This window comes from Lagenorhynchus albirostris, chromosome 12 (genome assembly GCF_949774975.1).
Source record: "Lagenorhynchus albirostris chromosome 12, mLagAlb1.1, whole genome shotgun sequence".
NCBI lineage: Eukaryota > Metazoa > Chordata > Mammalia > Artiodactyla > Delphinidae > Lagenorhynchus > Lagenorhynchus albirostris.
The window spans coordinates 13801062-13818157 of NC_083106.1; the positions used below are offsets into that span (position 1 = coordinate 13801062).

The 17096-nt window shown below is 38.2% G+C and overlaps 1 protein-coding gene across 2 annotated transcripts in view; it reads left to right on the forward strand.

Moving 5' to 3' along the window:
• The window catches only part of SYNE1 (spectrin repeat containing nuclear envelope protein 1), a 456320-nt gene that overhangs the window by 389835 nt on the left and 49389 nt on the right, over positions 1-17096 (forward strand). Inside the window, exons 127-128 of one of the 2 annotated variants that reach the window (XM_060168000.1) lie at positions 3037-3195; positions 6021-6187. In XM_060168000.1, the coding sequence (XP_060023983.1) occupies positions 3037-3195; positions 6021-6187 (326 nt within the window). Of the gene's footprint in view, positions 1-3036; positions 3196-6020; positions 6188-13660; positions 13859-17096 lie in introns of those variants that run through there. The other variant, XM_060168001.1, reaches the window with a different exon arrangement.

A 17096-nucleotide genomic window follows, 5' to 3' on the forward strand; every position in this document is an offset into this window, starting at 1 on the left:
CAGGGATCCTGATTCCTCCAGCTCCCTTTTTCTTTTTCAAGATTGCTTTGGCTATTCAGAGTCTTTTGTGTTTCCATACACATTAAAAATTATTTTATTCTAGTTATGTGAAAAACGCCATTGGTAATTTGATAGAGATTGCATTGAATCTGTAGATTGCCTTAGGCAGTATGGTCATTTTAACAATATAGATTCTTCCAATCCAAGACCATGGTGTTTCTTTTCATCTGTTTGTGTGATCTTCAATTTCTTTCATCAGCATCTTATAGTTTTCAGAGTATAGGTCTTTTGCCTGCTTAGGTAGGTTTATTCCTAGGTATTTTATTCTTTTTCATGTGATTAATTCCCACTCTTTTCTAGGATATAGAATCACAGACATTTGGGGCTGTGAGGGACCTTGAATATTATTTACCTAATCATTAACAGAGCCAACCCTAGGCAGAATTGCTAACTAGGAAGTGTATAACACCTTAGAAATATTTTCATTTTCATTTAGAAAAAGGAAACTCGGGCTTCCCTGGTGACGCAGTGGTTGAGAGTCCGCCTGCCGATGCAGGGGACACGGGTTCGTGTCCCAGTCCGGGAGGATCCCACATGCCACGGAGCGGCTGGGCCTGTGAGCCATGGCTGCTGAGCCTGCGCGTCTGGAGCCTGTGCTCCACAATGGGAGAGGCCACATCAGTGAGAGGCCCACGTACTGCTAAAAAAAAAAAAAAAAAAAGGAATTCACTCAAAATGCATTGAAGAGTAAAATAGATCCATGGATAAAGGAATATATGTGTTAAAGCAAAATGTAGCAAAATGTTAACAATTTTAGAGTCTAGGGAATATATCATAGCTGTTTACCATACAATTCCTTCAACTTTTCTGTATGTCTGATGTTTTTCATAATAAAGTATTGCCGGAAAAAGGAAAATTGAAAGGTAGGTGTTTAATGTGGTGGGATATATGGCAGAATGTCTAGCATTATCAACATGACTGTTTAGATGTAAAAGTGGATCATCTTCTTACCACTCAGATTGCATTTTATTTTGCTAACGTGCAGTTTAGCTCAACTAGAAACATTTCTTAGTATCTCAACCAGCACTGCAAAGACAAGAGTATTATGATGTCAGAAAGTTTTAGAATTCTGGAAAGGATCATTCTAGACCTAGAGATAAGAAAACAGGCGTATTGTATCTATATTGTATAAAGAACTATTAAAACTCAATAATAAAAAACAATCCAATTAAGAAATGGGCGAGAAATTTGACCAGATAGTTCTCCAAAGAAGACATACAAATGGCCAAGAATATAAAAAGATTCTCAACATCATTAGCCATCAGGGAAATGCAAATCAAAACCACAATGAGATAGCACTTTATATCCAGTAGGATGACTGCATTCCAGAAGACAGATAATAACAGGTGTCGGTGAGGATGTGGAGAAATTGAAACCCTACTACTGGTGGGAATGTAAAATGTCGCAGACACTTCACAAAACAATCTGTACTATTGCCATATAACCCAGCAAGTCTGCTCCTGGGAATGTGCCCCAAGAGAAATGAAACATATGTCCACACAAACACTTGTACTCAAATGTTCATAGCAGCATTATTCATAATAGCTAAAAAATGGACACAACTCAAATGTCCATCAATAGATGAATTGATAAATCAAATGTGGTATATCTATATGGAAACATATGTTCAGCAATAAAAAGGAAGGAAGTACTGACGCATGCTCCAACATGGATGAACCTTAAAAACATTATGCTAAGTGAAAGGAGCATCACAAAAGATAGCACATCGAATGATTCCATTTACATGAAATGTCCAGAATAGACAAATCCACAGAGATAGAGAGTAGGTTAAGGTTGGGAGGAAGGTGCAGGGGTAGGCAAAGGAGTGAGTACTGATGGGTACAGGGGGGTTTGGGTTTTTTTTTTATATTGATGAACATGTTATAGCAGTGATGGTGGTGGTGGCTTTGAAACTGTGAACATGCTGAAAAGAGCTGGGTCGCACACTTTAAACAGGAAATGGTGTGGAAACTACATCTCAGCAAAGCTGTTACAGGGAAAAGAAAAGAAACAAAGATACAAAAATCAAAATAGAAAGCAGGCAGGGAAATAAAAGAACTTGCTGAAAGTAAAGTGATCATGATAGAGCTGATCAGGGGTTGTGCCTCTTCCACTGAGGAAGGTGTCTCCTGACACCTGACGTTCAATTAATTCTTCCCTCCTTCCCTATTTTTCTTTCATTTTTTTTCTTTCCTTTTTCCCTTTTCCTTCCTTCTTTTGTATTTCTTTCCTTCTTTTCTTTTTTTCTGCCCTTTACCTTCCTCCTTTTCTTATTCCTTCTTTTCTTTCCTATTTCTTTCCTTTTTAGTAAAAGTACATTCTATGATCCTGTATCATAGCTGCACAGAACCAACTGTAGTGAGAAGCTAGATTGTTTTTAATAAATTTATTTATTTATTTATTTTTGGCTGCGTTGGGTCTTCATTGCCATGCACAGGCTTTCTCTAGTTGCAGCGAGTGGGGGCTACTCTTCGTTGCAGTGCGTGGGCTTCTCATTGCGGTGGCTTCTCTTGTTGCGGAGCACGGGCTCTAGGAGTGCGGGCTTCAGTAGTTGTGGCTCACGGGCTCTAGGCACGTGGGCTTCAGTAGCTGTAGCACATGGGTTCAGTTGCTCCGCGGCATGTGGGATCTTCCAGGACCAGGGTTTGAACCCATGTCCCCTGCACTGGCAGGTGGATTCTTAACCACTGCACCACCAGGGAAGTCCCAAGAAGCTAGATTGTTCAGAACCTTTAATAAGTGAATGTGCATGTGGCTCTTCGGGAGGGAAGTAGTGGATTAAGTGTCTCCCACTTGTGAAACTCACTAGGCTAGAGCAGAGCTCCTGGGACTGGGCCTCAGGGAACAGTGGCCTAAAGAGATGCACAACTACTGCTCATCTTAGTCGACCCAACAGAGTTTATTTGCTCTTTTCCTCAGGGTATGAGCTCCACTCTGATTATGCTTTTGCATTTTCTCCCATTTTAAACTTTTCAGCTCTCTTTAAGGCAGCAGCAAGTAAGTGAGAGACTGAATGAATGGGCCATCTTCAGTGAAAAGAACAAGGAGCTTTGCGAATGGTTGACTCAGATGGAAAGCAAAATTTCTCAGAATGGAGACATTCTCATTGAAGAAATGATTGAGAAGCTCAGGAAGGTATGGGATGTGTGGCTACGTGTGCTTAGATGCTCTTTTAATGGGTACAGAAGACAACCTTACTCCTAGTTACTTTCCTGAGAAAGGAGCACTCTATTATAAACATTTTATCTTTTTAATATAAAAAAAACTTGACTGAAAAGACCTCCTTTACATACAGAATATATAGAATATTTTCAATTCGCGATGAAATAGATTATCTGCTGATAGATGATGTTCAGTATTTTTAGATTTTATCTACCTGTTCAGCAGGAATTATTTATGTGTGTTGGTTGTCTTTGTTTTTAATTGAAGTATAGTTGATTTATTGTTTGTTTTTCAAGAGGTAAACTCACCAGAGAGGAACTAAAAGAAAAAATTCCTAGGATCAATTAAACTGACATTTTCTCTGTAAGTCATGATTTATAGACAGTTACAGGAATGAGGACTTTCCTGAGAATTTTAGCTTCATATTAATTTCAAGTTATGTATGATTATTAAACTATTTTATATGCTCAAATGGATCTAGATCGTTTTTCATGTCTGTACAGGACTGGTCACATTTACTAGCATTTAAAAATGTTTTTGATGGTTTCAGTGGTGTTTCCACACTGTTTTTGAACAACTAATCATTTAAATTTTCTCTCTCTTCTAAGTACGTATCACCATCTGAAGTACAATGCATTTTCCCAATTTACTTGTTTATTATCTGTCTACAGTGAAGCCCCACTGGACTGTAAGCCTCACGGGAGCAGGGACTTTGTTTTGTTCATTGCTGTATCTCCTGCAACCAGAGCAGTGCCTGACTTTTCATAAGTACTCAGTCATTACTTACTGAATAAATGAATTATAGCTTCATTCATTATGAAAAGAAATATAACTAATTATTAGGAAAAATATCTTTACCTACAAAGTTATTAATATTACATCTTGGCTTTGGAGTTTATTTTTCTCTCGTGTATGTGCTTGGGCATATACACGGAAAAACAAAAACTCCAGAGCCAGTATGTGATATGAATAACTCTATAGGTTTCCTTAAAATTGCAAGCTCTAAGCATCAGCATTTGTATATTTGTTATTGTAAGCCTTTAAAATGTGGGCAGAGATGATACAGATTTCATTTCAGCATCTGCTAAAAGCTCTGCCCTTTGCTGGTTTCTGGGTGTCAGATAATGTTCTACCAGACATGATTAATGTATAATAGGTATTATAGCGAAGTTTGCTATAGAATAAATTTTAATTAAATGTATTTATACTCTGATTGATTTTATCATGAAATTTAAGATGCATATTTTGGGGGCTTGACACACATAATTTTGTTATACTCTTTGGTAACATTTGGAATAATTTTTAAAATATCAACTATACCATTCTGTATATATAATAAGTTATGGACTTTAAAATAAAGTCTTTATGAGCTTACCCCATGTGGTATCTCTTTTGTAAAGAAAAATAACATGGAGGCTTGGTAATTTTGACAGCTTAGAAAAAAGAAATTAATAAACAGACTGTAACCATGGTATGGGTACCTACTGGCATTAACATTCAACATCGTACTTTAAAAGACAACCTAAGAGTATTATTTTACTATAAATACTATTTTAAGCTTGGCATAATTCCTTTGAAATAAACATTTCTCAGTAATATCATCTCAAATTTGTAATAACACATTATAACGATTAAGAAATGCACCTGGTATGTTGGTCTTTGACTCCCATGGGCTTGAAGTAACATAGAAAGGAGAGTAGGTGGAGGTGCTGGGCCTGAGGAAGCACTCACAACTGCAGGAGAATAAAATTTCACTGGCTCCATCCATTCTTTGGGGCCCTTTTTACTTAGATAACTGATTTGAGAGGGTAGCCCTGTTGCCAGGGTAACTTAAGAGCAATAGAAGGTGAAGATACCCATATTCCTATAATATCTGTCTGGGTATATTATTTTGCTGAGAAAATATTTGCTGCCTAACAGGAGCTTAAGCCAGAAATAAAAAACGTGATTCTGAAGTTTGGATGCTGTCACTATGACAAGAAATTAAGAGGATCAATTGGTCCAGAGGCTGGGGGGAGGGTGGGGGGACAGGTAGGGGTCAAGGGGAGATGTCCTTTCATCATCACTTAAATCATACTGTTCAGTGGCCTTTCTGTTACTATAGACCATATTGAGAGCCTGTCCTTCTGACCTAAAACAATCTTTAAGAGGAGCTACTACAGAAACTGGATAGATGAGGAAGGTTTGAGACCCATTGATCCTCTAAGACCAATGGTTATTGTTCTTGAGAGTTAATTTGCCAATGATTTATGTGCTGTAAAATATTGACGCTGTACAGAGGACAGCTCTTTAAAATGAAAGTAGTCTTTTAAATCGTTCTGCACAAGTAACAGTTGACATACACATACATGTATACATTCACATATACACACATAGTCACACATCTTCTTAGCATCTTGTTAGCTATTTGTATGAGGATTGATTCTAAATATAACATGTAGTTGGTGATTAGAGCAACAAGGTATAACTTCCCAGCATTGAAATCTTTCAAGCTTTGTCTTTTGTTTCTATGTATGTACATTTATTGCTTTTTTTAATGCCCATTTTAAGTAAATGGAAAGCATCCCCATTTCCTTTAAGAACATCTGTATAAAAATCCAATCTGGACTTTGCCTACATACCGAAAATAACAGGTACCACTAATTCTTGTGTACTGGGACTCATATTCACACAGTGTTCCTTATGCCTGAACTATTTCCAAGCAGTAGAAAACTGTAATTATCATGTTTCTAGTAGAGCCAGACTGAATGCATCAAGAATATGCTTTCTGACCTCTGTGATTGCCATTTATTACACAGGATTATCAAGAGGAAATTGCTATTGCCCAAGAGAACAAAATACAGCTCCAGCAAATGGGAGAACGACTTGCCCGAGCCAGCCATGAAAGCAAAGCATCTGAGATTGAATACAAGCTCGGGAAGATCAATGACCGATGGCAGCACCTCCTGGACCTCATGGCAGCCAGGTAAAAAGGACCTTAGTCAATAGGACACACATGCAGAATCTCAAGGCTTTCAGGCTGCCTTCCATTTCAGCTAAAGATCGTCCAATAAATCTCTGTGTTCTTTATCCCACCATTTTAGTTCATGCTTGTCTCATAAATGTCACTTTCGTTAACTTTAAAATTCTCCTTCTTATTTCATAAATTCAGTGGTGTTTGCATTTAACTGAAAGAGGGAAAGTCATATCCAGACAAAATCCATTCCCAAGAGAAAAGTCTTTATTCTGGGGCTTCATAGTACTCAACTTCCTATAAGGAAGAAAGTGAAACTGCTGACCAGTATCTGTGGAGGATGTGTTTGTCTGCAGTGGCAAAAAAAAAAAAAAAAAATATATATATATATATAAAATTATATAAATATAGTATAGTTAATTAATATATATATAATCACATTCCTACTGTCTTTTTGATTAGCAAGGTGTGGGAATAAATCTAATTATTGCCATTCTGCTTAGACGTAAAAATAATCTGCTGCATTACTGTAATTTTGTATTTAACTCTAGTGATAACTGTAAGTGTCTACCACATATCTGAGAGGAATGTTACATTCAGTTTCTGTTGCGGAAGGGCAGGGTGAGCGAAAGGGATAAAAGTCAAAAAGAAAAAGTATCTAAGGATCTTTACTAGCAATATAGAAATCTGATATGATTGAAGGAAGCACTGTGTTATTTGACATAAGGGTTATTTTTTAAAGGGAAGGGCTAGGTAGATGCTTTATTTGAGGTGAACTTTGCTTCTTGTTGGAATGTAGCCTCCATGAGAGCAGGCATCCTTGTCCATTCTATTCACTGTATATCACAAGCACCAAGAATAGTACCTGAATGCAGTTGGGGCTCAATAAATATTTGAATGAATGTATGAATGAATACTTGAATATTTGAATGGATAGTCTTCTTTATGGCAGTTAGGAGAGTTGGAATGTTACACATGCTTCTGATTCACAGCCATTTAGGAGCTATCCCAAAATACACTTTTTAAAAAATCCGGATTCTTTTCCTTAGCCATGCTGCATGAAGGTGGACATGAAATAGTGCCTTTTGAATACTGTGTGCCCACAAAGACTTCATATGGGCATGGCAAGTCCATGTGTTGATTTTAAAAACATTTAGTATATTTCTTTTTCTATAAGGGAGTTATCAAAGAGGGTCTCATTTAGGAAGGTGAGATTATAATTTGTTTTAGCGAGAATGAAACAAAAATGGAATAGATGTTGACCAATTTTTAAACTGTTTAACGGTAGTATTATAATAGCTAACATTTACTAAACCCTTAGTTTGTAGCAATGACCATGCCAAAGACTTCATGTACATCTTCTCGTGTGCTGTTCACAACATTCTTTGAGGTGGGTATTATTATTATACCCATTTTCCAGATGTGAAATGCTGAGGCTCAGGTTTGCCCCTGGTCATGCACGTGCTGAGTGGCAGAGTGCCCTAGAATACTGCACTCTCCTACCTGCCAAGCTTAGGACTTCTTTGTCCCTGTTTTAGAGAATACAATTAAAAGGAAGTTAGGTTCTGTTATTTATTTCTACAATCTAATTTCCCAGTCCTTTGTGAAGTACTGACAGTGACTATGAGAGATATAGGAGGTACAAAGACGGAAGCCCTTTCTTCAAGGAGTTCATAGTGGGAATTACGCATGTGAAGAAATCAAGTAAAATGATGTGCTAAATGCCTTAGTAAAAGTACCATAAAGAGATGGAAACTGAATGGTGCAGCTTAAGCTACTGTAGTATTTAGGCATTGGTAGATTTTAGAACCCCAGTGCTGTGTTTAGCCTCACTTCTCAGTCACTGATAACCAAATCTTATTTCAGAGGGAGGAACTGAAGCCCTTTGTGCTATAAATACCCTTCTTAGGGAAGCCGCCCACTTGGTAAACATCCCTGGATTTTTTTCAGTCAGATTATGACTCATGGAATTGGCTTTCATTTCCATGTAATCCAGTTAAACCAGTTAATATCCTTTTCTAATTTCTAGTTGGTTCAGTGGTGTGGAATATGGGGTTGCACTAAGTCAAAATGTTTTAAATTTAATTTAATTTAATCACAAGCAGCTAGTTTGGTGTATGCCCAGCTGGTAGCCAGCGTTACATACAATGAGTTAGGTGTGTACTCCTCAAAGCCATGTTGATTTGTAACTTTTCTATCTATTTTTTCAATCAAGAATTTTCTAGGTGTTATTTAGTTTATTTTTCCAAAGACACATTAGTAAATTTGAATCAATTAAATATAGGGTACACAGGCTTGCATTTTAGTCACTAAAATGCTCATATGTTCCTACTTTTGTAGAATCTCATTATACACAGATGTAATATATACATTGTCCATTTCTAATTGTCTCCTCCCAACGTAGACCAGATGACATTTTGACCATTCATTTGTCCTGAGGTTTAATGCCACACTGGATTCATAGTTCCTTGAAGCCTCTCCTAAATGACACTCAGCCCTCGCGTTTGCTTTCCACTTTTCGGTTTATTGCCTGTGCTAATGTACAGGCAAGATGACTGTCTTCCACACCCATCTTCAACTATGACCTGCCAGCTGAAATACTAAGTTTCTCAGTGAAATCTCATGATTCAGTCTCATTCACTACTCTTCCCTCTTCCAAATTTTTTTAACATTGATTAATTGAAGCAGAACGTAACTTATGCCTTTGGGTATTTTCACGTTGTTTTGATGCTCTTGGGAATGGAGAGGTTATTTTTGAAGATGATCATATTTTCAGGTGAACAGCTTCCCAGCTAACAGAAAGATGGAAAAAGGAAAGAAGATTCACTGATAATAACCTGTTATATACAAATAGAATGCATAACTTTGAGTCAGATTCTTATTACTAGGACTAGCTTAGACCATTCTAAGTACAAAGTAGCTATGTTTTGCTTTGAATTTTTAAACTAACTGTCACCAAGCATTGTCAGCTTTTTAGGATAACAAAAAAATCTGCTCAGTTATTATTAGGGCTCAATGGATAATGTTATAGTATACGTTCTAGACCTACTCAGTTCAATATAGCAGTCACTAGCTACATGTGGCAATTTAAATGAGTTGAAATGGAATATAATTAAATTAGAATTTTTTTTAAACAATCTGATTTTATTTTTTATTTTATCTTATTTATTTATTTTTGGCTGTGTTGGGTTTCGTTGCTGTGCGCCGGCTTTCTCTAGTTGCAGCGAGCGGGGGCTACTCTTCATTGCAGTGCGTGGGCTTCTCGTTGCGGTGGCTTCTCTTATTGCGGAGCACGGGCTCTAGGCGCGTGGGCTTCAGTAGTTGTGGCACGTGTGCTCAGTAGTTGTGGCTCTCAGGCTCTAAGAGCACACGCTCAGTAGTTGTGGCACACGGGCTTAGTTAATCTGCGGCATGTGGGATCTTGTCGGACCAGAGATCGAACGGGTGTCCCCTGCATTGGCAGGCGGATTCTTAACCACTGAGCCACGAGGGAAGCCCCCAATTAAATTAGAATTCAATTTTAATTACAGTCAGTTGCACTAGGCACATTTCCAATGCTCAATAACCACACGAGGATACTGTCTACCTTATTGGATACTGCAGACACAGAACATTTTCATCATCTCAGAAAGTTCTGTTGATCAGTGCTGGCCTAGATAATTAAAAGCATTTCTGAGCCTTTAGCTTTCATTAAGAGTCAATATAATTTGATTGTAACTGTAATTTCTGTAAAAAAAATTGGTGTAACTGTAATTTCTGTAAAACTGTCTTCAAGGACTCTAGCTCTCATTTTATCAGTGGACCTTATGCAAAAACCCACATGGCAATTTTTCCAGCGCCTAGCACTAACAGAAAATGTCTTTTAGCATCAGTAGTTCAGAGCTTCTAATGACAGAGAATACATTATTAAACATTTCCCATCTTGGTATCTAGGAACGTCAGACTCAAGTTGTTTGCCCTGCTGTAATGACTTTTTCTTAGTTAACTGGACTCTCTAATATAAGGATATTCTTCTTTCCTCTACCAAACCTAAATACCCATCACCAAAAACAAAGCACACATTAGTTATTTGGTTCTTTTTTTTTTAAATAATAGTTTTATTGAGATACAATTCACATACCATACAACTCATATATCAAAAGTATACAATTCAGTGATTTTTAGTATATTTACAGAGCTGTGCATCCGTCACCATAATCAATTTTAAAACATTTTCGTCACCCCCAAATAAAAACTTTAACCCCTTTTTTCCTTTCTGCCCTCCCTCCTTTTCCTCCAGTCCCAGGCAACTACTAATCCACTTCCTGCCTGTTTAGATTTACCGATTCTGGACAGTTCATATACACGATATCATACAGTATGTGGTCCCTTATGACTGGTTGTTTTTAATCTGTGTTTTAATTATAATTCCCTTAAACATTGTATAGAAGTAAAAACAAATATAATTTTTTAAAACTATGGAATGCCTCCTGTTTATGAAGTACTTCCTCTGCATGTTGCTACAGGGCAGAAGCTGGCGAACTCTCTGCTTGGGGCCATATGGTAAATAATCTAGGCCGTGTGGGCTGAACAGTCCCTGACAAAGCCTTCTTCCATTGAATCACAAAAGCAGCCTTAGACAGTGTGTAGAGAAGCAACAGGTTCCAGTAACATTTTATTACCAAAACAGGTGGCCAGACATAGTTTGCAGACACCACTCTGGGATGAAAAAGAAAATGGTTCCCATCCAAATAAGGGTAAAAGGTAAAGTGGGGATACACGGGGTTCCTCACCTCAGGGCCTTCCCCTTTCTGTTACTTCTTCCTGCTCTCTCTCCTCTGTCTGGCCAGGCCAGCCCCTAATTCTTCTTCATGCTCCTCCTTTTCTCTAGATTAGATTAGATTCTTCTCATCTGCTCAGTAGGCTTTCTGTACAGAGTCCATAGCATTTCTCTTGATTATAATAAATATCTCGTGTGATAGATTGCTTAAAGTTTCTTTCCTCTATTGAAATGTATCTAACTTGATCACCACAGTAATCCCAGAACCTAACATAGTTCTTTGCATATAATTGTCACTCCAGTATTTGTTGAGTTTCTCAGTCCGAGACATAGTGTTTGAAATGTGCCCTACATACAGATAAGAATATAGCAGAGCCTGGGCTTAGGGCTTTTGCCTGAATTATAAGGTGTTTCTGCTTCACCTACACTGTGATGTTTGCCAAATTACTTATCTTCTTAGTGCTTCAATTACACGGTGTGAAAGGTTATCAGGGGGATTAAATGAGGTGGTACCTGCAAACCACTTAGCACAGTGAAGTGCTCAATCAACAAATGTCAGCTGTCATCCCAGAGGGAGTTTAGAGGCTTGTGCAGTACAAGGAAGGCTTTGCAAAGTTGTAGCAGCTGCCCTCCGAAGGGGTTTCAGTCTAATGGGAGTTCTGCCCAAACAAGAGGAAAAAGAAAACTTAATTCTTGGAATTTGTGGCTGGTATTACCTCATGGTGATCCATTCAGAAAAGTCAAGCCAGGATCAGGAATTCTTTGATGCAGCAAGGAAGGAAATGACCAAGAACTAATCAAGAGTCCTAGGTTTAGCTCACCTTGTTCCAGCTGTGTGACCTAGGGCTTAACTGTATAACCTCTCTGAACCCTATAGTCCTCATTTTCAAAGTGTTCATTAAAACAACTGCCACATCTCCGATGAGACAACATAGGGGAAAGGACCACGTATACTATAAAATGCTATATGTGTCAGTCTTATTCTTTTAGACGGCTGCAGAGCATTCCACAGAACATTCCGCAGAACGTTCCACGTTCCATTTATACAACGTGATTTATCCAGTATGTTCCCTATTGATGGAAATTGATATTATTGCCATTCTTTCGGTACTACAATAATTGTGTCTTTAAAGCCTTGCCTTATGTTTAATTCATTAGAATAAATATATTGTGCTAAGGATAATGAACATGGAAAAAAAAATTAACCCATGGGAAAAACTATATAAAGTAAAAGGGAATTAAACTAAGGAAATAATGGCAATAAAAAATTTTAAAGATCTAAGTTTTTTAAATGTTAGTCATAATCAAGAAAAAGCAAATTTGTCTACTGTTATGGAATTATGACCGATATATTCCTTTAACCAAATTTACATATTTACATTCCTGATAAAAATAATATATCAGTGGAGTGATTGTTTTATAAAGCATTCACAATAGTATATCTTTAAGTAGCAGGATTTTTAAAATAATTTTATTTTTAACCAAGTTTTCTGGAATTTTTTAAATGTAAAATGCAGGTTTGTTTCTTTTATAAAGAAAATGTATTACTATTTTAAAAGCAGTCAACTCACACAACCAGAACCAAATGCTTTGTTTTATTTTAGTTGAAATTCATCATATTGGCCTTTAAAAAAAAAAAAACTTAGCAAATGTTCATTATCTATTTATTTATTTGTAACTTATTTGTGTGTATGTATGTTAAAATCCAAAAGGGATTTAAAGCAGACAGCATTAGTCATTTTTTATTAAATTACCAGTAATGGGTAATTTGGGAGCTTATTTTCTTTACAAGCTTAAATTATGAAATTTATATAGAGTCAGTACAGAAAATTTAGAAACTCTTGAAATTCACAAAAGAAAAAAAGTTATCTGAGATTCCACCAAGCAAATGAACAGATCCTTTTTAAAATTACCTTAAAATGAACATGTTATTTTTGTCACTTTATATCATTTTTTTTTTTTGCGGTACGCAGGCCTCTCACTGTTGTGGCCTCTCCCGTTGCGGAGCACAGGCTCCGGACGCGCAGGCTCAGCGGCCATGGCTCACGGGCCCAGCCGCTCCGCGGCACGTGGGATCTTCCCGGACCGGGGCACGAACCCGTGTCCCCTGCATCGGCAGGCGGACTCTCAACCACTGCGCCAGCAGGGAAGCCCTATCATTATTTTTAAAAAGACAAACGTTTATGTAAGGGGAGAATAGTATTTCTTCATTACTTTTCATTTTCAAATAGTCTATTTAAAGGTGAAGAGCAAGCACTTTGCCACAGAATATCTTGTCCATCCCATCTTCCCAAACAGCCCCTAAAACTCCTACTTAACACCACTTAACTGGCAAATCAGATTGAAGGAAAAAAGCAGTTGCTCCCTTTTGCTACTACAGTTTGCCGCCGCACTTGTAGAGGTTTTGCTTGTTTGCATTTGGTACATTTATCTTTGCAAATGTCTTTTCCAACTTAAACTGCCTGCGAGAAAAGTCGAAGGTCCTTCCAGAATGGCAGAGTGTCTGCAGCCGGTCTTATTTTTGATACCCTTCTTTCTTTAGACCTGGAGCCTCCCCCTCCTAGCAGATTACCCTGAGCCTTTTCCCTTCTTACACTCGTGGCCTACATTCCAGGAGATCAAGCCTGGCACATGTTAATGAATGTAGGTTTTATTTAGAAACATGACCACTTGTCACTCACTGCTCAGTGTCATATTGTCAGGCAGAGACTTACCAACATTTGTCTGGAGTGAGCATTTTCATACTTCCATACACAGACTGGGGAAACTTTCATCCCCACGCAGGATTTAGCCTTTTGCTCTGCAAACCTGACTTTTGCAAGTGGAAACTTCATGGTGGTGGCGGAAGATCCGTGTGCCCTGAGGATGGCAGAGGACGGCTGTGTGGACGCAGAGCTCCCCGATTGTAACTGCAGTGTCACAAGGCAGGCATCTCCTTGAGTTTCTTCCCTTGGGCGTAGCTTTCATGTTACATGGGGGATGGATGCCGGAGCTTTAATCCATAACTGTGTTGGCCAGTGTTACGTGGAGATGACTGGTGTGGGGAGATAGTTGGCCGTGGACTCCTCAGACTTATTTGTCGTTTTGTTTTCTTGTCTCCTGCTGGGCCTGTGGAGCTGGATGAAAAGGTTAATGGACTTTGTTATGGTTCAGTATCCACTTGTCTTGGGACTGGATGCATCATACGAGGAGTATGGTTACAGTAGAGAGCCTGAGACACAGGAGAGAGATTCAGAAAAAGATTCAGTGGAAAGATCCTGTTAGTCCATCATCTGCTATTTAAAGGATGGGCTCCTTCTGAAACTGAAATTCAGTCACGGCCAGTTCACAGCTTTGTAGGTGAAAGCATTCCTTTAATAAATAAAAATCTACTCATGTTTCAGGGGCTGGGAGGGTTTTGTGTGTGAGAGAAGGTTGTTTCTGTTTTATGTATGTCAGTAGGTTTTGGTCACTGACTAGTATAAAGGTTTTCAGTAGTATGTGTAAAATATAGAAGGTTATGTCTAAAATGGCAACTTAGTGCATTATACAAATGTTTACTTCATCATTTTTTTTCAGTTAGAATAACATTACATCAGGAATTTTCATTTTGTTTTTAAAAAATATTTTTCTTATACCATAACATCCCCCAGACAAATCCCTACTGATGAATAGAACTTATTAATGGTACTTTTGGTTCTTTTATATTGAGAATATGAATTTTTTTGTTTTGGTTTATGGATCTACTAAATTTGTTTGAAGGAAAGTAGTGAGGTATATATATGAAATATGTAGATATATATGTGTATATGTACGTATTCATGTGACAATATTAAGAAGCTGGGCAACTGGATTTCATAGTAGAATCCTCCTCAAGAAAGGTCAAGTGTGCAGGAAACACACTGGACTCTGAAAGGGGAACCAGAGTGTAGGGACTTACAGATTCACCGGGCTTGCTAAACTTACCCAGACATGTGACGTCTGTAAACACCTATTTTAAATTATAACCCTGTATGCTACCAAAAGGACTGTTGCTCAAACTTCTTACAGTGATAAATAAAACTATTATGATGCTTCACCCAAGGATTTCCTTTAAAGAAATGATGAAAAAAAATGTGGGACATTTCTCTTAAAGAAGAATGATCCTCGTCCTGCAAATACCAAGTTTAATAGCTCAAGGATGATGTATGGGGGCCTTATCCCACACCTTCTCTCAGTTCACATCCGCTCCCCCCAACACACACACAATGTATTTTGCTATTTGTAGTCAAATACATTTTTTAAAAAATGAGAAAGGAGAACCACTTAAGCGTTCACCCTCCCTGACTTTACTAAGATTTACACGTTCCTCTGAAAGAGGAACTTGCCCCTAATAGACTGTATGAACAGGCATTTCCACGTCACGATGCCCTTGACATATTGCACTAACTGCTCTGACTATTGGAATTCCTTCAATGTTATACAAGGTTACTAATCCAGTAAAATATTTGGCTACTGTAGACAATATCCAATGGAACAGTATTTACTTATATCCCTTTGTGCTTTGGATCTTTTGATCATTTTTATCAGTGAATTTTGAACCAAGAAAATGAATGAATTTTAGTCCTTAGCAAACAGATCATTTGCAAATGTTGGACCTAGAGGAAAATTTAAGTATACATTTAATATCAAATAAATTAAATTAAAATATGTTAACAAAATAAGCAATATTTTAGTTAGAACACTAATTATTAACGTTTAGCAGGCATTTAAATAGTACCCGACTTTGTGCAAGGCAACAAGCTCAGTCTGGCAACTAGAAGTGGAAAGGGAAAGCCCGAAGTGGAAATTCACAGTTCCAGCTTTCCAGGGAACTTCCCATGAGGAGCAGGAAGGTGAGCATTAATAATACCAGGAAGTTCGAACAAGGGTAAGAAGGAAGCAGGCACTGAGTGAAGTACCCTCCCAGCCTCCAGGTCCTCACAAAACCCTGATGATGTCATGAGTTTTCTTTAAAACCCCATCCCGAAGCATAGTCAGCATTCAAATCCTATCAGACCTGAAGACAGGAAACTGGTCAAGTGGGAGAGGTTCCTGAGAGGACATTCTTATTGGGGTCAAACCAAGATGGACAGCAGTGCAGTGAGCCATTCTTCAGTCCTGTTCCAGTGGGTTTATTGATTGTAGACTGTCCTTTCCATCTGGGACACTAAAGCAGGATGACCAAGGTCATGGTAAATCCTAAGCCCGTACCATGGTCATTGGTAGAATATGTACCCCGAACTTTATACCCAGTAGCTGCTCAAAAACTGTCGTTTACTGACTGACGCTCAAGTGAATTTTGTCAGACATATGAGAGACATGTGAGTGGGTTGTATGTAACAGTTATTGGAATTATTTTTCAAGGCTAATGCCTTGAAATGCCCTAGAGACAGAGTACAAATTGTACTTATAAAGCTAATTAGAAAAGTATTATCTTGAATGGAATTATGAATTATGATAACATATTGCAATGCATGTTTTCTGTTCCCTTTCAATCCTATATATTGTGGAACATGAACATAATTTTTTAAATGCACATTTTTTAAAACAATATAAGGTAATGCACCTCAGCATGCCTTTATACACTGATCAAATATAGGGATTTTTATTATCATTAATGAAATACAGATATTATTATCAAGAACCGACCATCGTGAAAATACTTCTAAGCATTTGTATGACAGAGGAAAAGTGATGGTGTCATGACTAGATTTTCATTTGAGAGAGAAACATTGATTTATAGAAACTGTAATAGAAGTGATGATATCCATTTTAAGCAATTAAAAATGAATAAAGGGGCTTCCCTGGTGGCGCAGTGGTTGAGAGTCCGCCTGCCGATGCAGGGGACATGGGTTCGTGCCCCGGTCCGGGAAGATCCCACGTGCCGCGGAGCGGCTGGGCCCGTGAGCCATGGCCGCTGAGCCTGCGCGTCCGGAGCCTGTGCTCCGCAACGGGAGAGGCCACAGCCGTGAGAGGCCCGCGTACTGCAAAAAACAAAACAAAACAAAAAAAAGAATAAAAATTCTCAAAATACTTTGGTTATGAGACAGTTTCTTCAGAGAGGTGGCTCCTGACCAGAGAAGCAAATCCTAGTCATCTGGGGAGGCACAGAGGGCGGGGAGAAGGTGGGGAGAGAGTTAGCAGTGGCACGTGTGGATGGAA